This window comes from Chelmon rostratus, chromosome 23 (assembly GCF_017976325.1).
Source record: "Chelmon rostratus isolate fCheRos1 chromosome 23, fCheRos1.pri, whole genome shotgun sequence".
Lineage (NCBI taxonomy): Eukaryota > Metazoa > Chordata > Actinopteri > Chaetodontiformes > Chaetodontidae > Chelmon > Chelmon rostratus.
In genome coordinates, this window is record NC_055680.1 from 7,230,852 (window position 1) to 7,258,775 (window position 27,924).

Sequence of the window (27,924 nt, forward strand, 5' to 3'; positions counted from 1 at the left end):
GAGCGTGGCAGGAGGCAACAGGAAAACATCAACCAAATTGACCTGACTAAATGTGTGTGTCAGTTGTGTGGTTTGTGGGAAGCTACCGGACAGCGTATCCATTTAAATATATGTAGAGAGAGAGCAGCTGTGTCTGATGGTGTCAAGCTGCATATAAACAGAGAGCAGTGTGGAGGATGCAGGTGTGATATTCACAGGTAATTTTACCATTTGCTATTCATTAATCATGTTCAAAATAAACATATAAAAACAAGACAACTGAGCTCAAAGCAGCTCAGGCTCTCAACTGGGCAACTTCTACTTCTTCAGCAAGAAATGATTAGCGCTCACGTGCTGCTTATCCTGTTAAAAAGGTATCCTGACCATCGTGTATGTTAAAGGATAACTTTCGTTTTTTACAACTTTGGTGGCATTTGGAGTCGTTTTGAAGAAATTAGCCCCAGAGGAGCGGCGCGTATATCCGTATAATGCGAGTACTCGGGGCATCCATGCGTAGCCTCTATATAACGCATAATCTGTGGTGAAACTCGTTCATATTCCAATATTTAGTTATGATATGCTGGCGCTATTCCCCTCTGAGCTGGCGGTCAGCTAGTTTAGCTGTAGTTTGGCACAGCTATGGTTGGTTATTGCGTATTCATAGCCGGCCGCTGCAGAGTCAGCCGTGTTGTGGCTGGCTGCTCGCAGCGCCTGGCGTTCGGTAATGACATCATCTGCATCAGAGGTAGTTGTCTAGAGACCCTGGATGTTGATAACATGCCACCACGGGCTCAGAGGGGAATAGCACCAGCATATCATAACAAAATATTGGAATATGAACGAGTTTCGCCGCAGATTATGCGTTTATAGAGGCTACGCATGGATGGCCCGAGTACTCGCATTATACGGATATATGCGCCGCTCTTCTGGGGCTAATTTCTTCAAAACGACTCCAAATGCCACCAAAGTTGTCTGGGTGAGTAAATGGGCGTATTTAATGCTACAAATAAGGTCCAGGTTGGAAAAAACGAAAGTTATCCTTTAACAAAAAGTAGTGCCAACTGCCTTTTTCTAAATATAGAATCATCTGATGAGGAAGGCCACAAGATGTGGTTGAAAGCTTTGGAAACAGCGAGTTTATGCTGTTTGTATTAATGTTTGAATGTAAGAAAGAAAGGGTGAAGCCCACAAACAAACCATTGTGGTTCATGTACAGGTGTGAATGAATGATTGACAGTGACCGCTTTTATGTAGGTAGGCATGTGCATTATTGATATGTAGTTGTTTTATCTCTAATGCATAATCACGTTCAAACAAAATAGGAATAAATAAACGTCAAGTCTAAAAAATCATTATCTGAAAGACTCCAGAGGCTCACATGAGACAATGTGACGTGAGAGAGATGTTTTTTTCTAAGAAATAGAAAGGGGGAGAAAAAAAATCATTGCATTTCATTTACAAGGGTGAGCATACGGATTGATTGATTCAAGTATCCCACATGGGGCCCAGCTCACAGCAGACGACAGCAGCAGCCATTATGTTATCATGTTACAAATCATAATGCACAAATCCACAGAAAACAGAACAGAAACTATTCAGCAGATATAATTGACATGAGACTAATCCTGTGGGAAGGATTCAGGGACCAGGACTTTATAGATATATATATAAACAACATGAATCTCTTCATTAAAATGACAGCTGTACCTTTACTGCGTTATTCATGTTTTGCTAATTTGCTAATATCCATTACATCTGTGCAAATATCCTCTGCAATATTACATTTTGCTTTCACTGTGTTCATACATTATTTCTACTGTGCAATACTACAAAACACTGTATTTTATTTATACATATCCTACCATGTGCAATTCAAACACTTTCCACTGAGAAACCACTTAGTTATATCTTATCTTATCAGACAACAGCTGTAATGAGAAACCACATTTGACTTAATGATACTTGATGCCCAATAAGAGGTGTCTTATAACAGGAGCAGCTTTGGCATCATATGAGCTATGCTACGCTTACTATGCCTACAAATATTATGCACTACAGATGGTCACACATGTTGTTCCCATGGAAACAACCCAGTCGGGGGACGTTTCTACATAATGTGCCATAGTATCGGAGGAGGCTTTAAGAAAATATTATTCAAACTGATTGCTTGTCAACAATTCAATAGAAAAAATGATATAGTTGCCAGTGTTGTGACGGCTCTGCTGGTCTGGACTATTCAATGCATACATTACACAATGCACGACACGATATGTTAGTGTGTTATAGACCGAGATTTACGGCGGATCAGTGTGTGCCAGCATGTTTCTGAAGCATAATAGAAGACATTGTATGGATTTGGAGGCCAGTACACAAGAATGTGTGCATATTCATAGAAAGAGTCTGTCTGTACACTGTTAGCTCCTACACATTTGATTGTTTAATAAGTGAATGAAATGATAGAACGTGTGAAGGACAAAGTGTGTGTGTGTGTGTGTGTGACTCACTTAAAGACAGCATTGTCAGGGTAGTTGGTGTAGCCCACGGCGTTGGCCCCTCTCAGCAGCATCTGGAAAGGGACGTTTGGGATCAAAGCTCTCAGCTCCTGAAGTCTCTTCCATGGACACTCAGACAGGAAGCGCATGGCCACATCAAAGGTAGCACCTACACACACACGCGCACGCACGCACGCACACGCACACGGGTGGCAGTTTATTTCAGCTGTCATCACAAGTCTCATCTGTCATCCTGACTTTGATCTCAATGTTAGACTCAAAAACTAATATTTCAAACTTATTCCATTACCCACAAACACACACACACACACACACACACAATACACACTAATGGATGCTCAAATAAAATATCTGATGATACTTGCACATTCATTGTTCATTCAACACTTCCATCATTTCATTCTAAAGTCACTTTAAAATCTAAGAAATGTTTCAGTGGAAGAGGCGAAAAAGAGAGATAGCAATCTCTCATTTCCCTTTCTGGGGGGAGTAGATTAGCGAATCTCATACCCGTTTATCATATCAGCCAGAAATATTGAAGCCTCCAGTGGTTTTCTGCTGATCCAACACTGCCATCATTAAATTTCATTTTCTGAGCTCTCACACTTTGGACATGGAGAGAATACAAAGCGCAACTGCTTGTTCCCACTCTTGGAGGAGTAGGAATGCCCTGGGAAAAACCCTCATCTTTATCCATTTTTTATCCCCAATTTTTGATTTTAGCCTACGTCGGCATCTCTTTAACCGCTGGTTTGGAGCGGAAGTGACTCCAAGCAATCCTATCTGATGCTGAACACATTAGTATTAATGTTTTATAGCACATGAGTTATCAAAACAGGATGCCGAGCGAGAAACTCATCTGGGACTGCGGAATTTACTCTAATAATTTGATAACGGGAATGAAGACTGACAGCTGGGCCCGCATATCAGAACATTTCGGCGCGGCACCACTGAGCCTTTCACTTTTTGGGAAGAAAGGCAGCCTCCAGTCTGTCATGGAGATGAGCTGAAATAAATCAGAGGATGGTAACGAGCGCGTTACGTAACGCCCACGATTGCCAGCAGAGTATCCAACGCCTCGTAATGTTTAAAGAAATGATTTCAGTACAGATTGTCTCCTGGAATAGCTGTTGTGGGAATATATGGACCTGTAACATCAATTTTATACAAAACTCAATAATTAAACAGTTCGTATGGTCTCATATTGGCAAACTCTTTACTCCATCCAAATGACCTCCTGAGGCAGAATAAAGTTGTGGAAAATAAACTTCTATCTCATGCTCTTTAGCCAATAAAGGAAAGCCCATGATGATAAAAATGACTAATACCTCTAATTTAAGTTGCTGAGCTACACACACACACACACACACACACACACACACAGGCAGTGATCAGCATTTTTTGCTTAAGTGTGCAATTATGGCCCTGATGCATCGGACAGTTTATCCTGCCAGATCAATTTTTATGTCATCTGTGATTCCACTTTATTGCTCTGGATTGGTCGATGTGCCTTTGTGCTTGTGTGTCCGCTGCCTTTAGCGAGAAACGGCTCCTTCAGACATGCACAAGTACGCTAAAGCACCGATTATATGACTGCGGGGCAAGAGAAAGTGCACACACCGAAATGAGCACGTACAGTAATTAAGAATCTGCCGCTTTACCATCTGATAAATTTGCCATTTTGAAGCAGATATGGGGAACCATATAGATACATTATGTGACCCAGTTCATATTACTGTATCTTCCGTGGTGTAGTGAGGAACGCTGTATCAGGAAGGGACTTAATCCTCAAAGGGCTTAATCTCTTCAATGATTCATTCTGCCTCTAAGCAGCTGAAACATGTGAAAGCAATATTCCCTATCTAAGATCTGTCTGTGTAAAAAAAAAAAGATTCCTGCAAAGGGACAATGTGTCAGGGTAACAGCCGTTCAATGCTCACATGGTCGTCTCCCTTCGGTGATTTATTTTGCTTCTAAGTGATTCGAGCACAGCCGAGTGTAATATTCTCCATCTCTGATCACTCCTCAATAGAAGTGCATTGTATCGGGACCTCCTATCAAGAGAGGCACGGTAGTTATTCCTCCTGTGGTCATTTAGTGATTTATGAGGAACTGTTTAAAGGTATGGTTACAAGCCGTCACTGTGGGACAGTGTGCGCTAGAGCTGAACTTTTTACTGCAGCATGGTAGTCTAATTTGTGTTTCACAACCTAAATCAATACCAGGCGAGAGCATGGCTGCCAACTTGTGGGCCTGAGAACTTTGGGTATTAAAGGCTGAGTGAATGAAGGATGTTTAATAGTGGGGATGGGAAACAAACTGATATTAACATTTTATTCAGAGATTTACAATATTCTCTTATTAAAGAGGTGAACCAATGCTTGCACACAGGAACTGAACTCTTCAAGAGGAGTACTACTCATTTGTTATTATCCTGCATTATTTTAAGTGTAGGATTCAGCTTGATCCACACCACAACCCCTATTCCAAAAAGGCTGGGATGCTGTGTGAGATGTAAATAAAAGCAGAGTGCAATCAATTGCAAAACCAACTTTCTTTAGCGAATACAGTTTTGCAAACTTTCCTAAACCCAGGTATTAACCTCCTTCATAGAATCATGTCTTCACAAAGAGGTGAACCTCGCTCCATCCTTGCATGTGATCAGCTGAGCCTTTCCAGGATGCTCCCTTCATACCCCATCATGATCCTATCACCTGTTACCAATCAACCTGTTTACCTGTGGAATGATCCAAACAGGTGTTTTTGGAGCTTTTGTTGCTCCTGTCCCAACTTGTTTGAAATGTGTTGCTGCATCAAATTCAGAATAAACAGATATTTACAAAAATCAATTAAGTTGATGAGGTGAGACATTAAATATCTTGTCTTTGTGCTGTTTTCAATTGAGTAAATGTCAAAAAGGATTAACAAATCATCACATTCTGTTTTATTTATGTTTCACACTGTGTACCAGCTTTTTTGGAGTCAGTGTTGTGGAAACTGATCGTCCAGATATCCTGCTGCTCTGATTTTGACCTTTCTTTCAAACTTCAAGACAGATGTTACAAAGTGCTTTACAGAAACAATGAAAGGGGAAGAGAGAGATTGAAATCACTGTTTAAGAGCTAAAAGGAGATTTATCCCAGTTTCTGGGCTGTGTACAGACCCAGTGAGACACTGCAGCGTCTGCAGGGTGGGGGGATGCTGAGGAGGTTGTGTTATACATGATTCTAGTCTATTTAATATGGGGGTGGGCTGAGAAAAGGTGTATGTTTTGTAAATAAAGATTTTTGGGGGCTTTTGAAAGTACTTTTGATGGTGAAATGAAAATTATCCCGTCAGTTTAATTTGAGCTCTGGGTGTGTGTCAGAAGTCTTGTTGGCAGATTCAACATTGTGTTCTCTAAATACTTTGTTGTACTACTTACTTATAAATTAAATACATATATAAACATCAATATATGAATATGCACAGGAAGCACATCATTTTAAGGTAACTAGTAAAGTCGCAGGAAGCTTTCAGGGGCATCGCTCTCTCTAGAATTTGTTCTGCCTTTAACAGTTTAAATAATTATGAGAAAGCACTACTGTGTTTTCTCTGACTCGTAATCATATCATGTAGGAACTGCTCATGCCTCAAGAGGATCCACTGGCATATTAAATTTCTCTTCAATGATGCACACGCTCTTCACAACTTTTCTTAACTAAGACAGACAATCTTGCGTTTCTCGGCTCGTAACATCATCCCATTACAGAATCATTACGTCAGGACTCGTTCTCTCAACTTCTCCGACGCCTGTTTTACATTCGATTTCAATGATGTACCCATGCTCTCGCTGTATAAATGAGAGAGAGACGAGCATAAATTCACTGTTTGACTTTTTTTTATGAAGACAGATGACTGTTTAAACTTCATGAGCTTTCATTGACAGAAGATTTTAAAACTCGACTCCCACTGCACTTCAAACAGCGCTTTATGAGGGAATTTAGAAGGAAGACACAAAGCAAGATGTGTTCAATTTCCACTTGCCATTTTATCACAACTGGATTCAGTTCAGAGACCACATCATTCTGCAGTGTCTGGACAGAGCCTTTGCTGCAGCAGTTGCCCAAATTTAGATTGTTAAGCAAGGTGTCGGCTCACAATAATTATACGTTGTACTGAGAAGAGCTGGTTGAATTCTTAAAGGTACGATGTATATATATAAATAAGGGGAAGCATATCAGCAGAGGACCCGCTAACTATATAATATCTGACACATTACACCATTAAAAACAAAGTGTTATTATTATTACTATAAAACGTTTCAAAGGACATTTATCACCGTTTTAGCCCAGACCTTATAACATGTATGGTTATAATCATTCATATTAAAGCATAACACATACTGCTGCTGCTTCTCTCTGGCTTTTCAACAGCTCAATGGGGCAATGGTTCAGGTTTTCAAAAACCAGTTCAGAAAACAGGAAGCTCTCAGTAAATGGGCGTCTTCAATGTCCAACCATAGGCAGGTCTCAAAGCATGCTTTCCATCAGGTTTTATCGACTGTTTGGACAGTTTCCTGCTTCTCTCAGAGATGAGGCCAAGAGAATAAGCTCACTTTGTGCTCTTTCATCAGTACAACATATAGACGGGTCCGCTGAGCTGTAAGCGTCCCGTCCCCTAAAAGGAGATTTATCACAGTTTTTGAACACCTAAACGGTCGGCCCATCGGACTGCGTATGAACCGGTGAGACGCTGCGGCAGAGTGGCAGGATCCTCAGAGGTAAATCCATCAGCGAGGTTGTGTTGTGCGTGATTAGAAATGACGGTAAACAACATTTCAAATACAAGACAATGAAATGTTAAAAAGGCATTTATGTCCCTTAATCCAAACACTTTCCACTTTCAGAACTGGCTCAGTATAATGAGACACACAGGGACGACGGGCTTCCCTGGCACCTATTCAACAATTTCCTCCAGAGTGACGGATTGAGTTCACGGCAAGTTTTCACAGTCTCTCTTCAAAGATTTACTTTTAATGTAACTGCTCAAACATGGCTAAGCTGAATTCATGTCCTCTTTCTCTGGTCAGTCTCATAATAACATCACGATTTGCTGGGAGATGGCAGTCGGAAACTGTTTAAGCCCTTTCTATCGAAAATATCTCCTCGATGATTTATTTTTGCTATAACCTTTTTATCTGTTCAAACATGAGACGAATAGACAGTTGCTTAATGGTAGATGTGCTCAAAGTGCTCTCCCACGGTAATGAAATATACTGCTCTCACCTAACTGGTGCCCCGTGATCGGCTACCGAGAGGAATTTAATCTCAGAAAGGGTTTACAGCTCCGAAGAGGTTTCACTGGAAAGTCTCTCTGCTGTGCTTTTATTTTTTTCTCACTTTGTTCGTCTAACGATGAGCACAGCCACAGAAACAGAAACCCTTTCTACTGCAAGCTTTTGTTGTTTAGTTCTTATGTTTGTTCTTCTGATCTACTCAAAGCACTCCGAGTAATATAAGCACAATCGCTCCGAGTAGTTCACTATAATTGAGCGTTAAATTAAACGTTTCAACCTCGAGAGGTTCACTGGGCATATCTCTTCCACAAACGTGTGTGTCCTCAGTGTTCGAGAGTGTTCAAAAGGGAAAAATGAAATTACTCAATGAAACCAGTTCATAACAATCACACTTCAAATAGGACCATTATCAAGAAGTGTTGATAATTGGCCTTGTTGCCAACTGTTCAAACACCAGGCACGTATTTTCATTCTCTGGCCATTTTCAGAGTAATTGCATATTATACAGGGACACTGTTTGACTGTTCATGCCCCAAGAAGTTTCAATAACATGATTTTCTCTATTCATTCAAGAGCAGGCGAAAGGTGCAATCACTGTCTATTGAGGGCACTTCTAGAAGACCGACTTGTTGGAGAGGAGATGGAGGCACGAGATATGTTGTCAGTGGTACATGGTTTTCACAGCTCAAACAAGAAAAACAAAGCGGTACAATCTCTGTCATCAATGAAACATGGGACGGATCTACAGCAAGACTGGAAATGAATGGAGACACAGGCATGGCTGTTCAGACAAATTAAAATGGTGGAGCACATACACAAAGAATTTAATTAACATGATAGCCATCAGAGGAGAGGAGTTCACACCATCCTTACATGACGGTTTGGATGAAAACATGTTATAGGTATTGCCTCGAGTCCTCTGGGTGTTAAATGGTGGTGTTGCTTTAGTCTCTTGTACGAATCTAAGATTGATAACACTCATGTCTGCATGCTAAAAAATAACGCTAAGGCGAGCCAATTAATTCCCACATTTTAACTCATATGTTGAACAAAAACTGAGACGCCAAAATAATAATTTGTGCTTTTATGCAGAGGCGTGTGGGACTGTTTCACAGTATTTCACGAGACATGCATTCAACACACAGAAACTCACCTCCCCAGTTCTCCAGGCTGAAAAGGTTGTTGAAGTTGTGGCTGACGAATGGCGAGATCTTCTTCAGGTCGTGAGTCCGAACCCTGGTTGCCAGGAGCGACTGGTGGGCATCCCTGAAGGTGGTGTCCATTAGCAACAGACCCTGGTGGGCCCGGACAGCCTTAGCGAATCCCTCAGGACCGTCGCGCAGCAACACGTCACGGAAACCTACCGGTGGGTCGTCTAATGGTGCAGCAGGGAGAGAAAGATAAGAAAGTTAATGTGGAGAGTGATACGGAGGGGAAGCAAAAGTGAAATAGGTTTGTGGTTGTGTGTGTGATATAGCAGTTTGTGAGAAATCAATATCAGATGCTGGAGGAAACCGAACAGACTGTGCTGATACTTAATGATAGTCTGGACATTCACAGAAAGAAGAACGTAATAATACAAAAACTTAACTCTAACTTTTAATTAAAACACAGAGCAGCACTTGCAGCTATGTGCTGAAACGGTGCGTCCATATTGTTTTTGGATTAAGTGGACAAGATATGTGAGCAGCCCTTTAACTATCCAATCTTAAGCCATCAGCTTTAGACGCTGTTAAACTGTCTGGCAAGATGAATGATTTACACCAATTTAACAAGACACCAGGCAAGCAGGTGAACTGATTTTTATTTACACGGTGTTCTCTCTCCAGTTGTGCTGTTAACAAGTTTGGCGCTTGTCATAACTTCTGCTAATGAGGTGGACGCCGTCTCCTCTCATTGCTGCTCCAATCACCCTCAGCTCAAGTAGATGAACTATAAAGGAACACAGGATGAAGCTCAGCAGCCGGCTTATTAGACTCACACCACCCACTGATTAGTGAAAATGGATTTCTCCTGCTGACAGTGATTCATGTGGCAATGGTTTTCTATAAAAAGTAAGCAGCAACTGTTTCGTGAAACAAGAGATCCGAGTCACAGAGCTTGGTACTGAATGGCTGCCACCTGAAAGCGAACCGGGTTGCACTTTTCATGCATCTCTAATTTCTCAGCCTTATCTGGCCTGTGACCCGTTTTTAGGTCCCAAAATTCTCACAACACCAGCAATCAGAGAGCTGTCATGCTGTCGCAAATCTGAGTATGGTGTATATTTATATTCTATTTTCAAAAGTGTGGAGGCAGCTCCAGATGGATTACATTGAAGTTATATATATATATAGCATTTTTAATCTATGTTCTTTGACATGGCCATATTTTTTATGTATTTCCATATAAATCTTTGTCTTAAAGCTGTCCAACAACCATGTCTGCATACCCAGCAGCCCGAGGAGTACAAAAACAAGATGACAGTGAGAGTGTACAGCCATGGTCGTGGCCCTGTAAGGCTGTAAGGCTGTCAGCAAGCTAACATGGATCACAATCGCAATGCAAATAATGTTGATGTTTAGCTGGTATAATGTTTACCATGTTCACCATCTTTGTTTAGTCCATTAGCATGCTAACAGTTGCTAATTAGCACTACACACCATGAGATGAGAGATGAGAATGGCATCAGTATTGCAGGGTTTTGGTCATAAACTAAAGTATTGCATGACTAAAAGTTTGATTAGATGATGGTTCTGCATGAAAAATCAGGAGATCACCAAAGATTTAACAATTCGCCTAAAGGAAGCTTGAATGTACTGCATGTACTGAATTCACTCAATTGAGACGTTTCACCCAAAACCACAAATCTGATCCTCCTTATGAAGCTAAAAGCAAACGTCAGGATATCCGCAAAGTAATACAGATTCATCCTCTAGAGACCATGAGCGTCTCTACATAATGTCATGACAATCACAAGAGCTGTTGAGATATTTCAGTCGGGACCAATGTTTTGCACTGACATTGCCATCCTTGGAGGCTAAAAATAAGACAAGAGAGTAAGGCAAGCTGACAGATGAACTAGAAACAGGTAAATCACGTGACACAACATCCATTAAGAGTGTTTCAGAAACCCTGCGGGGTCCATTCCCCGAGGAGGCCAGGATGAAGACTGTCGGTCACGTCGGCATTAGATGAGTGTTCTGGTTAGCTTACAAGACTGTAATGTCACACACAGTATCAAAACATACCGTCACCGCTAAAAGCCTCCACAAGGAGGAATAAAAACAAAGGAATTCCCAAGACGGATACTGGCATTTCCAGTGTGTGACAGCTAAATACGATAGTCCTCAAAACAAACAAGTCACACATGGCAGAGAGCTCGCTCTGTGGGCGCTGCTGTAACCAACCTTCTAATCCTCCTCTCTTTCCTCTCCAGGCATGGCAATTAAACACAAGCACAACCAGAGGCATTAAAATATTGCAAGTGGAACTGGGATCTATTTTTGCTGCAGTCTGTACAATCATCAATCAATTAGACTAGTTAATGAGGTACTATCTGCCTGCTTAGTTGTCCTCCAACCCGCTGTCCCTCTCTCTCTGCCTCTTCATCTCACTTCCTCTCGCTCTCTCCTCGCTCTTAACCTTTTATTGTTGTACTTCATCCCTGAAAACAAATGATCTCCGCTGTAATTGTCTCCAAGCCGGGCCAGCATGAACGCCACACATATACATACACACACACACACACACACACACACACACAGGCTAGATGAGCTGTGTGAAATCACACTGCTGTAGCAAATAGATACAGACACTTTGAACTTATCAAGATCTGTGTATAATATGACCGCCTGGGGAACGCAGCACACACACCTGCGCACACAGAGGAGTGATTTATGCTCAAAGCCCTCCTTCCATTTCTCACACTCGCGCCGCCTTACAAACTTGCTCTCTATGTTTTTTTACCACTTGTGCCGTCTTTGACACATACGGCTCAACACAATAGAGAGGAAATGAGGGCATCTGCACTGGGACTACTGTGACTGAACAATGGCCTGTGCATGTGACGGTCTCCTGGAGGAAGGTAGCCAGCGTTTGAGTGGATTTGTGTGCGTGTCGTATCGCTCAGAGCCGACACAAAAAGCAGTAAAGAGATACGAGCCCCAAACGGCTGCTATGCTTGACAGTTGACCCACTTGCGCATTAACACACACGCACACGCTTACTTTCCTTTGCATTGAAAACGCTTCACGCCCACCCCACAGCTTCTTTCGCATTCACTTCACTCGCCTTTCTCCCAGGCTGGTGTCACGTCTTACCTCCCCTTGACATCCGTCACCTGTCTGGTCTTAACACTGTTCTCCTCCAGCTCCACAACAGCTAATATGACTTGATAGCGCGAGCTGCGGTGCTCAGAGGGATTTTCTTTATTTGCAATACGTGTACGGAGACAAACTCAGTCATAACAGCTCGCCTTGTTGATGTACTCAGCTGATATGTGCCTCATGAGAAGGCTGCTAAATGTTTTGCATCTTTGTGTTTAGGACCCTTTTGATTGGCAGACCCTAGTGAGACTGCTAATTAGTGCTTTATTAAAGACAGGTGGAGCAGCCAATACGTTAAGCATACACATGTTAAAAGCAGGTAGACGTGTTAGCATGAGATGTACGACAAATGAACAGCCTGTTGTCTGCTACAGGCGCCATTCCTACATCAAAAGTTGAGTTATTCTGAATTCACATAAGTTATTCCTTTCTCACACTGCAACAAAGTATTTACATTAACTTTGCATGTATTTATTGCTTGCTATTTGCCATAACTGCTAAAAAAACCTGCCTGTGGAAAAAGCTTTGACTGGCAGTGCTGTTAAAGAACAGAATTTGTTTTCCTCCACAAAGTTGTATGAAACAAACAACGGCGATGCTTTTAAAGAACAAAGAAGAACAAAGAAGACAAAAAAAGTTACTTCGCAGTCCGCACACCCAAAGAAAATTAAAAGTATCTTCAGGTTTCAGAAAGCCAAATTTAAGACTCTTCATGACTCCTTTTAAAAGCTACCTGAAAATGAGTTTTGGACCTAAACAAAAGTAAAATAAATAAATAAAAAGAGGCACAGCCAGCAGCCCTTTCTGTTTGAAGACGGCTCATGAAAGCATCGGAAACTAGAAACAGGCAGAGAGAGAAAGAATAGAAGCAGAAAATTATTAAGTCCATTTCTGTATTGCAAACTATCCTTCTACTCCAGTCCTAAGAATGGAAATGCAGCGCACAACGGGGAGGAGGAAAGTAGTCTGTCATCTTTATTAGTCATCCTTCCTAGAGCTAGCTCAGAGGCATCTGGTGATTAACCTCTAGATGTCCTCCATTAAATAAATCCAGATAATAATTGGAACAAGGTGTACTTCTACACCATCGATGAACCACCAGCAATCAGCCTTCAGAGGGAATGTTTTAGACTACAAATCCTAATTAGAAAATAATGGCCTTTGAGCACTTAACAGTCTCTGTCAGGACATCCTCGGCCCGTCTTTCAGGAGGACTTTTCCTCCCTTATCTCCTCATAGGGGAGGGAACTCCAAGAGTACAGTCTTTTCTTCTAATTCTTCCTTCTCGGTGTCTGTAGATGTGATGTTTTGAGATTTGACAATGCCATTCTGATCTTTGCTCTTCTCTTTTCGGTGGGAGGCACACAATGACAGTCCTTCCTCGTCATCTCTTATCCCCACATTTATCTTCATCAGTTTGTCCATACATATCCCGCCTGCCGCTATGTCCACCTGAGCATTTTCTCTACATATAGGGATTATAAACTGCCGCAGCCGTCCCTCTCCTCCTTTCATAACCCCTTTCTCCCTCCACAGAGTGTGATAATACAGGCCTAATCCCTCTCTTCTCTCAATCCCACCGTTGAATGAAAGAAAGGATATAAGCACATTACAAATCTCATTACTAGGCTTTAGGTATGCCTCTGTGCGTGCCTGTGTGGCATACTACTACCTCATCAGCTGCTTACACTAGGTAAGTGGGGGGGGGGGGGGGGGGGGGGGGGGGCTATAGTGTACATGTTCCCTACAGCACATGTCTGCGGCAGTTTGTGTACAGGAAGTGTAGATGTGTGTGTTTTTGCTTTCCTTCTGGAAAGAGGCACAGGCAATGATAGCTTTCAACACAAGATTTGCATAAGTAGACAAGTGGGGGGTAAGCACGGAGAAACGCTCACTCACATGCAGACACAAACACCGCAGATTATTCGCTCCTATTCTACTCCGTTCCGTTCCACTGTGCATGGTTTTTAGATGTCAGATTTGATTAGTTATGCCTGATTATGATTCATATTATTCACATTATTTTGTTATAAATTCTTGTTTACCGGGCACGCCGGGGTATGTGCCGAGGCAGTACGGGGTGCTGATAAACATGTCAGATTGATACATCTGACTATTTTGTTGCTGTCAAAAGGAGCAGCTGCATAAATTCATGCCGTTTTTTTTGCACCTAACAAAAATAATAACCTGGGAGGGAAGCGGGAGAGGACAAAAAGTGCATCATTGCAAAATGGCAAGACAGGCTGTGACATCAAGTCAGATAAGATGATTTTTCTAGATATTTTTTGCTCATTTTTAACAACGTATTTAATAGTAAAACCGAGCACATCTAAGTATTTGACACTACAGTAGAGTAGGGAAAAAGAAACCCACAGAGCTCGACACCAGAGACACTGAGTGGCTCAACAAGCTCATCAAAGAGCCCAGCTTGGCCGTTGGCCTTTCCTGTGAGACTGCAGGGGTGCTGGTGCAGAGCAGGGTGAGAGGCAAAGAACTTCTGGCTTCGCAAACAACGAACTGCACCCTCTCAGCGCTGTACTCACAGCTCAGCAGAGCACTCTGGGCCAAAGCCCCTTTCCCTCCCCGAGTGCTAAACTGAGCCATTTAGGAAGGCCTTTCCGCCTGCAGCTATCAGACTGTTCGACAGCCCATTTGTCATTCGGTGGGTGCTTTTATCCAAAGTGCCCTACGGATCCACAAGTGTTTACATTTTTAGCATGGGTGCCCCAGGGGAAATGAAATGCCTCGCCTTTGCTCTGGCAGTGCCTTGCTAAATTAGTCCAAATGTAATAAATGTAATAAGGATGATGAGGTGTTGATATGGTAAAGGTCCGTGACATTTTTTCATGGCAACACTTCTTTTCATAGGTTTAACATAGTATTCAATTACCAATTATCATTATCTACACTACACACAACTACACTGTGAAAGGACAAGTCTAATTATTTCATTGCCAGTTGAACAAACTGCATGTTTTGGTGCAGAGACTTAGGAGCTGTGCCTGGGTTAGCTGAATAAAGAGTGAGAGAGGGTGAGCTGAACTGGCTGAATTGCCTTCAGTTGACTTACCCATGGTGCCAGGAGGGATGACGGGGTCTGTGGACGAAGGCTTAGCCTTGACCGGAATGGGTGTGGTTGGTCCGTTTACCATCACATGACCTGGATGTGAGTGTAAAAATAGAAAATATAAGTCCCACACATATAACCAATGATCTTTAAAGACAATGAAGATCAAGAAAAAAAAATCATTGCGGTTATAAAACAGCAGCCCTGAGGCTGGTGGGGATTATAGTCATATTTTTATTTGTGTTCTACATTTGTGAGTTTGAGGTGTTCAACACATGCACCAAAAAATCCTCAAAGTGAGCTGAGTGAAGTGAATCATTGTTGTCACACACTACAATTTCAATATTTAATATTTAATATAGCGTTGAGCTTCCTCTGCTTTCCCCCCAGGCTTGGTAGAAGGCTGAGATAGTCTACACTGGTTATACTGTGTAACCACAGTACGTCTTATTATACCATTCATTTCTATGTGTAAGCCGCGTAGACCAATCCTCACCTCTTAGGTCCCTTAGTCCCTTAATTGTAAGCATCTAAAGAAATCCTTAAGACCATATTTCACCTTGAGGTCTCTGAGTATGGTATATACTGTAGAGCAGCGACACCTTTTTCCATCCATTGTTTGAACCTCAGGTTATATAGAACTGGTTTGAATTCTGAGTCATATGCAAACCGCCTCAACACCTTTTCCGTCTCAGGTTATTATCTCTGAACTGTAATATTTCTGGTGTAAAGTTATTGGATTCATTATATGCTTTACAGTCTCTGTTAGCCACCAAAGACAGAAGTTCATAATCAGTTTTTTGCATCAGAGGACTCTCACTGGGATCACCATGGTCAGCTCAGCTGTTATATACAGTTACTGTTTTACATTTATTAGATTACTTCCTGATTAAAAGCTCACTGAAAGACTGAAAGCCACATAAACGACCATACAATGACAGCAGAGAGGTGGTTGTTGAGCTTTTAACCTTAGAATCACTGCTGACTGTATATAAAACCAAACCAAACCAGTTCAAATCAACTACATAATGAATTTACTATGAAATATAAGATAGTCAGAAACACCACTGCAATGTCACAGCTATGTGGCCAATTATCTGAGAAAATATTCATTACAGAGTGACTACAAATCTTTGAACCGACTCAAACGCTGAATCATTTAGTTGAGTTGTAATTTGTACACTGACCCAGGTAGTGCAGGAGCTTCTGGGCTCGGTTCTGCGTGGGCTTGAGGTTGAAAAGCTCCTGGTTCTCGTCGATGAACTGGGTGTCCACAGTGGAGTGGAGGAACTGGTGGTTGGACAGGACATTCTGGAGGAACGGGATGTTGGTCTAGAGATGGAGAGACAGGTGGAGAGGAGACTTTTAATAAGCTGCCATCTTTAATGAACATTTCGCACAAAACACCTCAAACTGAGATAAATATAACCACACACACACACAAAGTATAGAAAAACAAGAAAGTGAAGAAGATCACTCAGCTCAAGTCCTTTTCTGCGAATTAATAATCACTTGGAAGAAAAGAAAGCACTCCTTTTGAAGTAAACGTCTCGCTTAAGATCTCGCCGTTAAACAGACATTTGGGGACGTGCACACAAAGCTCAGCTACACATTAGTAAACACACAAATAGTGGCATCACGAAAACCGCATTCAAATGACAGAGTACGCTAAACACTGCACAATCTCAGCAAAGAGAGCAGCAGAGACCAACACACACAGACGAACATGCACACACGCACACACACAGGGCAGAGGGAGAAAGTCAACTGTTGAAAGTAATTACGTTCCATTTCTATTTTGCTGCTGTTTGTTTGCCGCAAAAGTATTATCACGCCAATTAAGCTCTCTAAGTAAACAAAGACAGGGAGAGCGAATGAGAGAGAGGAGAGAGATGTAATTGTTTCAGTTAATTTCATGACTTGATTTGTTGTTGATTTCTTTTCACTCTCGTCAGCTCCGTCTTAACAATGTGGGCTGGCTGGTGTGAGAGGCGGAGAGAGGGAGGGAGGGGAGGGAGATGGGCCACAAAAAAAAAAGGAGGGAAGAGAGAGATTAGCAGAAAGGAAAGCAGAAATTGGGAGCGAGGGAGTGTTTTGGAGGGACTGAGTGAACGGAGGATATGTTAATATATTCTCTGAGAGGCTTTAGATGTGTTTAGTGCTGTTTAATGTCCCCAAGGGAGGCTAAAAAGTGATGGAATGTAAACTGTGTGAAAAGTTTGCTAAAAGTGGCTTTGCATATGACCCAAAGTCTTAAGTGCCATTTAAAAGGAAGAAAACAGCTGCCACTCATGACCCAGCGTCCAACTATCCCTTTTATTTATAAATGCACACAGATGCACATAAGCAGAGCTCAGAACCAAAGAACTCCTGGAAATAGACTCTAAAGCAGCCCCCCGAAGTCCAGACATGTGCTATCTGCTAGTCCATAAATAGATCTGTCAGACACGCACACAAAATGCATGTCCGCACACACAAAACATAACCCAAAGACGGACTGAATTTACCACTACAATTTGGCCGTTTCGGCGACAGTCGAGCCCAGAGTGACTTGAAGTAATTGCTGCGACGCGATCACTCAGGATTCCCGTAATTGGGAGAAGGGAGTTGAGGTAATAAACAAAGCACACAGACACATACCTCATTACCAGCACTGAGAGAGAGAGGTGTAGATCAATGTGCTCGGGCGAATAACGAGCATGTTGGTCATGCCGGTAGAGCCAGAAGGAGATGTGTACAGTAATAATTGAAACAGAGGGAGAGGAAGAGTCATTTACATCTGTTTTTTTTTTTTTTTTAGTAAAAGTAGAGAGATTAAAGAAACACAGAAGAGGAGGCAACAGTGACATCCCAGAGAGAGGGAGTTACAGCAGAAGAAGAGACCTCTGCTTTGTCAATGTACAGAACTAATAAAGCACCATAAATATATAGAAAAGAGAGACAAAGAGCAGGCATTCACATTCCCAGCGAGGAGAGGCGATTTCATATTCTGCACACACAGAGAAAATGACAGTGTGTTCTCGGCCTCCTGCTACAAGAAGGAGCGCCGGAGAGGAGGAGCAGAGCCGAGGCGTTCATATAGCTGTGCTGCTCCGCCAGGCCTTGGGCTACTGCTGCATGGCTTCAGAAAACTGTGGACATCTTATTTCCTTCCATTTATAGTATCTGACAACATAACTCAGTATACATGCCCCCGTCAGTCGTATGAAATCTGGATGTTATCGTACTGTCCATTTCTATAAAATCAGGATGAAAGCTCTTAAGACAGCAAGCAAGCTGCTTAGGTTTGAAAAGTTTGCTTGCTGTGAGTTAAATGAGAGGATTGATATCACTCTCAAATGACGCTATCACTAGTAGCCAATTATTAGCTTAGCATAAAGAGTGGAAACAAGGGGGGAAAGAGTGAAGTGCTGGTAAAGGAATTTTACTACCTTTAGACTGAGCCAGGCTAGCCCTTTCCCAATTTCCAGACTTGATGCTAAGCTAACATGCAGTAGGTTAGCATCACATTTGCTGTACTGATGTGAGGGGCATCAACCTTCTCATTTACCTCCCTACAATAAAAGAAATGCATGTTTTTCCCAAAATGCTGAAATATTTTTTTTATGTTGGTATGATGTTTTGGGTGCACCTGAGTTTTTTGGAAAAAGGGTGAGGGCTACTGACAACATATATTTTTCTCCATTTGAACTCCCAGAAGGACGAGGTCAAAGGGTGAAAAGAAGCGTAAAAATGTGCAACAAAAAAAGCGAAAAAAGTGAAAATAAAAGAGGAAAAAGTTCTGATTTTTATTTATTATTTGCTTCTTTGCAGGGGAGAGGGTTTTTCTATCGGGCCCTGGGGCATTTTGACATTTCACCTGCACAAGTTTGGAATTTTCCCTCATTTTTCTACGTTTGATGTCATCTTCATCTATAATTTACCAGTGTAAACAAACTTAATAAGTGAGCATAAGGGGTGAAAAGCAATCAATAGGTATAAATAAAAAAAAAAGTGGACAGGCAGACACGGAATGGGAGAAACACAAACAGCTGCTATTAATAAAAGACCCCAAAATAATGAAGAGGGAATACAGACACCATTAATACATGGAGGTTTGTCCTTTTTCCTCTCTGCTGTACCAGATCAATGTGCTCATTATCAGGCTGCTCTGTATGCCTGTGGCTACCACGCACACTAACTCACACACGATCCCTTTACGCTTTCTCCTGGCTTTCCCCTAATGATGTGAAAAACACACTCTAAAAAAGGCCCACACACACTTTGGTCTCTCCCTTTCCACCGCTCAGTATCTCTTATGCATTTTTCTCTCAGTCTTCATCCTGCTCTCTGTGATATCTCGCACACACACTCAACACAGGCCCTTCCCTGATTTGGATGCCCCGTAACAACCGCTTGGCTACAGCTCTCGGAGCTATGCACGCGGCATGCAAAACACACACACTTTCTTGCCAGTGATGATAGTGGCTCCCGCTCCCAAATGCTTTTCAGATTGCGAACACAAGCGTGCACACACACAGACACACACACACACACCTTTGAGTACTGTATTAGTTTTAGTGGGAAAGTAAACACGTCTAAATGTGAATTAATGCTCTCGCAGGCTCTCGTTTGCATACGCCCACGCTCTCTATGATAGGAGCGATTTAATTCAGGCACACAAGGCTCAGTATCAGAAGTCTCATTTTGGTGCAAAAGAAATCAACATGCACCTTTTTTGGGGTTCTGACTATCCTCATTTTTATTCCCCCAGCACAAGCTTTACTGCTCCTCTGCTTAGAGTGACTCGTTACCGCTCTTCAGCTTTACTGGTGATTGCCAAAGCAACATAGCGAGGTAAGTATTGATATCCTGGGCTCGACTGCAAACAAGTCAGCTTAACATGGCACCACCTCAAAACTCTGGTTGCAGGGCATCTGCTGGTTTCAGGAGGCGAAAAGTTCTCCATTTTAGTTAGACTGTAAGACAAAAAACTCATTAGCAATGTGCTGAAATGCTAAGATTATTTCTTGCAATTGTTTGCTTCTGAAGGGAGTGCTGAAGTTGTCGTCCGACATCCAAATGTTGTTAACGCGGACAGAATTTACACCTGACGGTAAAATGCAGTCTGGATGTCTTGGAGGGGGAAAAAAATATATCACCTGCTATTTTATGTATTCTCGTTGTCTACAATCTGTCTACACTGGGACTGGATGTCATTTTTCACTCTGCAAATCAGGCGAGTAGGTGGGGTGATGGCAAGAAAACAAACAAACAGGCGTTACTGTCCAGACTGCTTGCTGCGAGTACATGAAGTGCTATAACTCTAAAGCAGCGGGCAAATGAAACACTGAGTCGTGTTTGGAAGCTGCTCTGCGTGTGGACAGCGTGGCACATCAGCATAATCTCTCTCAAGTGATGTAAAGACAGAAGGGACTGTGTTTACACCTGGCTGAAAACCAATTATAGAGTGAAGCTGGGTTTAACAGAACAGGTCAAATCCGGCCTGTAACATGTGATTTATACCTGTCATGTTTGTAAGAGGCACACATATCCTCCACTTTTGCCTTTGCTTCGAGACCACTATAATAAACCTCAGTTATATTCAAGCCTGAAGTCAAGTCAGCACCTTTACCGACACTAATCTGGACTCCAACACTTTCTGTTGTGTAATCCCCTGTGCTCCTGCAAGTGTGACCTCCATCACTTTAGACTTACCATCTTCCCACACACCCTCAATTTCATATTATGCTTCTTTTTTTTTTTTGCTTTTTTACTGCAAGTTGACACTAGAAACCTTTGGGCTGACTGGAAGTGAAAACGTGGAGACTCCGGTCAAGGTCGGGGCCAGGGCCTGGGTCAAACACTAGCCTGCATTATGTCAGAGTTCAGTGGAGGCCACAGCACTATGTCAATGTACGGTAGAAGAAGAACTGAAGACTGTTAGCATGGAGGCTTCTGTAGTTATGTTACAACAGTCATTGGTGGTGGTTGCACACGTGTATTTGTGGCTTGACAGTGGCCAACATCACTGTACATGGAGCAGATGCCTTCAGACGGCTGTACAACAGTAAAGGAAAAGCTGCCATGTGTAGGCTACCTGCTGACTGTTGTGGATTACAGAGCTGTTAATCATCATCCATTAATTTCTATTATGCCTGCTGGCATTAATGCCATAATCTGAATACAACTTTTTTTGTCTGTGTGATCACAGGTCATCTTACCTTGCAAGGCAGCTGAAGAATGGGGCGCAAAAGCTAAAAATGCTAAAGAGCATCTCACAAATGAAATGGCAGAGTAATGTCTGCTGTGGTAAGATGTCCACCATACAGATGCTAAGCCCTGACTCAGGGTAGGCGAGATGCAACATGAAAAAGACCCGTCTTTCCAAAGCTCCAAGCAGCCACAATCGCAGACTGAAATCCATCAAACCATGTGTTGTTCATGTAAATATGATAAAGTATCTGGAACTAGGATTGACTCAGGTCAACGTAGACAAAACAAAGTTAACTAGAGAGCCAGCACAAACGAGTGACCTCCCACCAGAGAAAACAAAGCGTGGAGCTCCTGCAGGTGATAGGAACAGGTGGAACAGGAACAAGTGCCTGCAGTGACTGAAACTCAGGACGCCACTTTACTCCTGCACTCCCTCCACGTGTGAGCTCACATTAGGTTTCAAGTCCTGATGCTCACCTCTTCAAAAAGCATCTGGACTGACAGCACTTCAGCCTAAACAGATCGTGCTGCTTAGCATTTCCTGGTGATCAGCACTTGCAAAATGCCTGAAACACTATCGCCTTCAGGAAAACAGACTGTTGTGTCAGTTCAATTCATTTCTAGAGTTGCTTCACACAAAACGGACACAGTAGTGGTGCAGATTTTGAGTTTGAGAAATTTCAACCACTGCACAGCATTGCACAAAAATGCACAACACACACACACCTGATCTCCGTCCCCCCCCCCAACACAAACACTGCCTCTCTCTGTCACACACAGCCTCCACGCTCCCTCAGTGATTAGGAGTTGAATAGGGGAGCTGTCAGGTCATTCGTCTTTTCTCTCCTCTCCTCCTCTGTCTCCCCTATCCCCATCCGTCACGCCTTAACCACTGGCCCGGACACATAAACAAGATCAACACACACACACACACCCAGAGGAATGAATGCACACACACGAGGACATGCAGGGGACCAAATTTACTCAAGCAGACAAGAAATATCCAACACACACACACACACACACACACACACACACACACACACACACACACACACACACACACACACACACACACACACCTTTGTCTCTTACAACAATTCAAAGGCAGCAGCAAGCAAACGTGTACAATCTCGAGCAAATATTTACAACAGAAGACTCTCAGTAACCTGAGGCTTGAAACGCGACACACACAGACAAACACAGCAAAGCAAATGTTGATGCGCGCACACACACAAAGGGACTCGGCGTCACGGGGCTGAGATGTTTTGGTCTCGGTCGGCCGTCGATGGCTTTGCGACAGGCCACTGATGGCTTGTTTAGATTATCAGCAGGCCAGTCGCTGTGTGCGTTTGATTCCACTTATGCCTTTACATCTGCGTGTGGTCGCTTAATGTGCATCTGTTAACGCGTCTAAAGGGAGAAGGAGCGGGTCAAGCCGCAGCGCTGGCGAGCCCACGCTGTGCTTCTTTTCCATTTCTCCTTCTTCAACTCCAAGGTCAGGTCTTAATTCTCTGCCCTTTAATTTCCCCCTTATTTCCATTTGATTAAAGTAACCCATGACTATTCATCATGACAACCATCTTCATCCAATTTCAGTGGCCTTTACAGCCATGAAATACACTGAATATGTTTTTACTGCCGAAGGAAAAGCAACAGCGGTCTGAATACTTCGTCTCTCTCACACACTCCTGTCTCACAGCTCCCCATTACAAAGATAACAGATTTCTGCATGACCATTTCATGGCTGCGCCTAAAAATTAAATCTGGAATCAGTGTTTGACATTTGCCACGGGGCTTTTTTCCCCTCAGTGAAATAAAAAATCTGATTGGTGATCTTTCCAGTAATAACTCCTATCACTGCTCCACGCCAGAGCAATTTGCACCTCCCAGTTCATCAGCGGCGCTGTACCCAGAAATATTTCAACTGTAAATAAGCTCATAAGGGATGAAGAGGTCTGACAAAATATGAATAAATGAATGGACAGAGGCAGTTTTGCGTGCATGTATAGTGCAGCTTTGATCCCTTATTCATTCCTGGAACACTTCAAACAGCTACGGAAAGCAACAAGAGCAGGAAGGAAAGGTAATCTTTAAGCTTTGAGGCATGTCAGACACAGACTTTGAAACTCAGTCATGGGAGGACGTTGTTAATGTGGCTCAGTAGCCTCTCCTGAGTTCACCAGGACCCCTGTCCATGGTGCTGAACTTGCCCGACATCCTAGACAAAGGATGTCCGTGGGGAAATGCAACAGCTGCTGCATTGTTGTCAGGATATCTCCAGCATAACTACAGTGTTCAATAGCAGAGCAAACCTTTCACATCTGAAGCATGAACAGTAAATAATGCTTGGAGTCAGTTTCCAAAGAGCAAAGGCTTTTCTCTAAACTTGCCAAATTGCCCCGATGTTCAATACCTTATAGAGAACACGTTTACTGCTAAATCCGTGGCTGGTTTGTCAGTTCCTCCACGAACAGCAGCCTAAAAAGTAAATGCTCTGCAGCTACGACGTATGTTGTGTTTTAAGTGAAAGGGACTGACAGTTTTTCCCAGAGTGCTCTGAAATGTAGGTAGAGCTTATAACCACTTTACATGTCAATCGCAGATGATTTACAGGTTCTTTCTGTATTTCTGGGAAAAGTGCCATAACGAATATGTGATGTGTTTTGTTTTAACAGTGTGACTCATCTGCCATCAACAAAAGGGGTGCAGAGTTAGCAAAGCAAAGGCCTTCTTAGGCTCTTTCAGGACCCTGAGACAGAAGCTTATTAAAAGAGATAGCCACTTAGTGGTATTTTGGGAATCCTTAAGCAGTAGGCCTGTGACGCATTAAATGACTCGTGGTGTACTCCAAACCCACTGGGTGTCGTCTCAGACTCAGTTAGCAGGTGTTTAGTCTTTGTCCAATTGTCCTTGAATTTGCGAATGATCATCTCAGAAAGAGGATGTTGCAAAAAGAAAAAAAAGAAATCCATGTTTCTGGTATGACACTGAGACCATATGTGATCCTGTAGTGCATTAAGGCCTTGTATCCAGCACCTGAACTCAAATTTTGGCTGCTTATTTCCTAGTTTTCTTATTATAAAAACGTCTTCTATCTGTTACCCCGACTCCAAAAACGTCATGTGTTGTGTTGGCGGTGAGTGGTGAACCTCGCTCCATCCTTGCTCGTGAACGACTGAGCCTTTCCAGGATGCTCCTTTCATACCCAATCATGATCCTATCACCTGTTACCAATCAACCTGTTTACCTGTGGAATGATCCAAACAGGTGTTTTTGGAGCGTTCCACAACTTTCCCAGTCTTTAGTTGCTCGTGTCCCGACTTGTTTTGAACATGTTGCTGCATCAAATTCACAATAAGCAGATATTTACAAAAAACAATGAAGTTAATGAGGTAAAACATAAAATATCTTTTCATTGCAGAGCAACATATCTTCAATCGCTGAGTTGATATTTGTGAAAATCAACAACTTCCCCCTCGTAACAATAAAATAAAAACCACTGAACCAGGTTTCCTCCAGAGAGCTTTGAAATAGCATAAAGCAGCAGGGGAATCTTGAACCTTTTAGAGCCTGGAGAAAACATTAGAAATTCATAGTTTCACTCTGAGATCCCAGCTCAATAAGCCCTATCACTACCCCCTATCACATGGACATGCACCAGAAGCAGAACTGGAACCTATTTGGTCTAAAATTATAGTATAAACTGATGTTTTACAACAAAAACAGCTCAGCTGAACAGATTACAGAAAAGAGCACTGTTCAGGCAGCGTGATGAATTTCATGCTGAATCACTTTGGTCCACGCTTTCAGATTACTGTCACCAGATAAGCTTCAGGCGGTGGGTTTTGATGGTAGCGAGTTCTAATAGCAGTCCTTTTGGTCGACTGTAACTCATGTCAGCTGATACTTGTTGACCTGTCAAAAGTGAGATCTGAGTTTGTGTTTTAGGGTTGATGTGTAGTTTAATATCTCCTCTATCAGCTCGGCAGTAGGTTTCATGCACGATGCACCACAAATGCTAACTCACCCACAAGAGACACTGGCTTATTTATAATGAAGAGACTCACAGCATGCTGGGATAGATTAAAGCTTTTTGGAAATGTTTTTACCTCAGGTATGAAGCATGAAGCTCACTGTGGCCTCACAGTGTGTGGCGACCCAGGGTTACATAACACAGAAATGCAGCTCATTACCAATTACCTGCAAAAAAATGCTTCCTTTAACCGTCATGATCGCTTGATTATATTTAAACAAACTATGTACCAACTGTCAGTTTAACTTTGCCTTTAATTATCATCCAAAATCATGATCCACTACTGTTAAAAGATACACAAAACTCAACATTTCAGCTTAAAATCTATAATTTCACTTCTGGTATCTACTATCACCATTCATTATCTGATACTTACTGATGACATCAAACTACTTCTACCTGGTTTGCTTCCCAACAATACCGGTGACTCATTTTGGTTCCTGAGTCACATTTTGAAGAGATCAGGAGCTACGCTATTTTTGTAAAGAGCAACATGCGGTGGCTTTCTGGTTTTATGTGGGAGGCCACGGTTTGTACAGCTCAAATAGTCAGGTAGAGGAACAGTGAAACAAAAATAGAAGTCGACTGAGGTCTAAAAACACCAGCAGACTAGTATGCAAAGCCTAAAGGTGCAGTACACATAAAGGAAGCAGCATAACAGACTAGAAAGGAGCTGGGAAGACAAACAGCATGAAATGCAGCAAAAAAGAGGGAAGCATAGTTTTGCCAGTGACCTTCAATTCCAGAAATACTGTTGCTGCACACGGAACAGCTCTAATTTTTGAGTAATACGCACTCAAAAATATGTTGAATCACTCCCTCAAGGATACGTATTCATGTCATGTTTCTGCCGAAAATGTTACAAAATGTTCTCGAAGTGTCTCTCGGTAGCAAACGTTTTCAAACATTACAGCAGGTTGCGGCGCTCGTGAAAACACACGACCGTTGCGTACGCATATAACGGGGCCCGAGAGAGGCGGACGCCACTTCCCACGCAAAACTTGAGATCTAATAAAAACAAATTTGAGGGGAGAATGTGCGGAGCTGTATGTAAACACTGACCCGTGTGAAAGTGGCGACGCAGATGGCGAGGTGGTGAGTTGAAGCCAGATTGTATCATTTTAATTCCACTTAATATCACATTAATTATAGATCGACATTACCACAAGCATTCAAACCAGCAGTGCTATGTGTACTCCCGCTTAGAGAGAGCCGTAAGTACTCCACAAGCACATCTTAATTTGAAAAGATATAAACCAACTCGACCTTAAATCAACGCAGGGCCGGACGGTTTGGTAACTACCTGATGAAATGACCATCATTGATAGTATAAATCCCTACTACGGCAGATAGAATTGAACTGCAGAGCGGAGCATCAATGGCTTTTAATCACATCTGCTGATACTATCCATATCACCGAGGACGATTCTCGTTGTTATATATAGCTTTTGACAGTAACATTGGTACAGTGAATGCGACTGTGCCGTCAGGCACACAGCACGCTGGAGACACAGCGGCAGCTGCCACACACACTTCCCACAGTATAAAAGCTATTTGTGTTTCCAGTGGCGTGAGCTCAGGTCTGCCCTTGCAGTTCTTTTTTTTTTTCTCCCCATTCATGTGGTGCTTTGCGTTGACAAGTTATGGTTGAATGTCGGCAGGATATGAGGCTGAGCCACATGTGCACAGTTCCAGGTGGACTGTGATTTATAAAGGGAACACTGTCTGCAGGTGAGCATACATGCAGTTTTATTTTTGCACATGTGCACTTTAAATATGGATCTTGCGCTGTTTTATCAGTGAGAGCCCTGGTTGGATAGCATGATGACAGCAATCCAACAACAAATCAAGAAGAATATATTCTTGATAAGTAGTTACAAAGCAAATATGGCTCTGATAGGTAAAATATGTCCTGTTCTTATTTTTTGATTGCATTAAAACAAACACCTACCATGTATGTCATTATTGCCTTAGGGTTACTTCAGGTGACCAAAAGGGCACGCAAAAAGGTTTCAGTGAGTCACATGTTGTTTATTAAGAGATCAAAGCAAAGCCGCGTCTCTCCCTCATTGCATTCGGTGAGGTGTTAGTGAATAATTCAATTCAACCAGTTTCCATTTACCATCATGATAATGGCCTAAAGTCTTGTCAAAGTAATGCATCTCATCTAGTGTGCTCTCTGTATCGATGACTACTGTCTGTCGTGAAAAGGTGATTCATCCATGTATCTGCACTAATAAATACAGAGCAAAGGCTGCCAGACTCCTATTTAAAACGCTAACCAAAATAGAAATGTTGACTCAACCAATAGGACCGTGTTTTAATCCTTCCCTTCCATCTATGGCTCAGCATGATGCCTTTAATCCTAAACACCCATAGTCTCTATTTTCAGGGACCAGGGGAGCCCAGAACACCAAATGACTAATAGCCGCCTCTTATTTACGGAATGTGCTATAACTGTCTAGATTTTCTCAGCACACAACATCATGCATTATTTATCTGAATATTTTTATAGCCTTATCATGGCTGCCTGTGATTTTGTAGCAGTA

At 42.4% G+C, this 27,924-nt stretch overlaps 1 protein-coding gene across 1 annotated transcript in view; it reads right to left on the reverse strand.

Moving 5' to 3' along the window:
* The window catches only part of LOC121626256 (pyruvate carboxylase, mitochondrial-like), a 268,452-nt gene that overhangs the window by 40,532 nt on the left and 199,996 nt on the right, over window positions 1-27,924 (reverse strand). The window contains exons 13-16 of the mRNA XM_041964640.1: window positions 16,332-16,476; window positions 15,148-15,237; window positions 8,924-9,145; window positions 2,484-2,640 (exon numbers count right to left, since the gene is read on the reverse strand). Coding sequence (XP_041820574.1) covers window positions 2,484-2,640; window positions 8,924-9,145; window positions 15,148-15,237; window positions 16,332-16,476 — 614 coding nt within the window. The remainder of the gene's footprint in view (window positions 1-2,483; window positions 2,641-8,923; window positions 9,146-15,147; window positions 15,238-16,331; window positions 16,477-27,924) is intronic.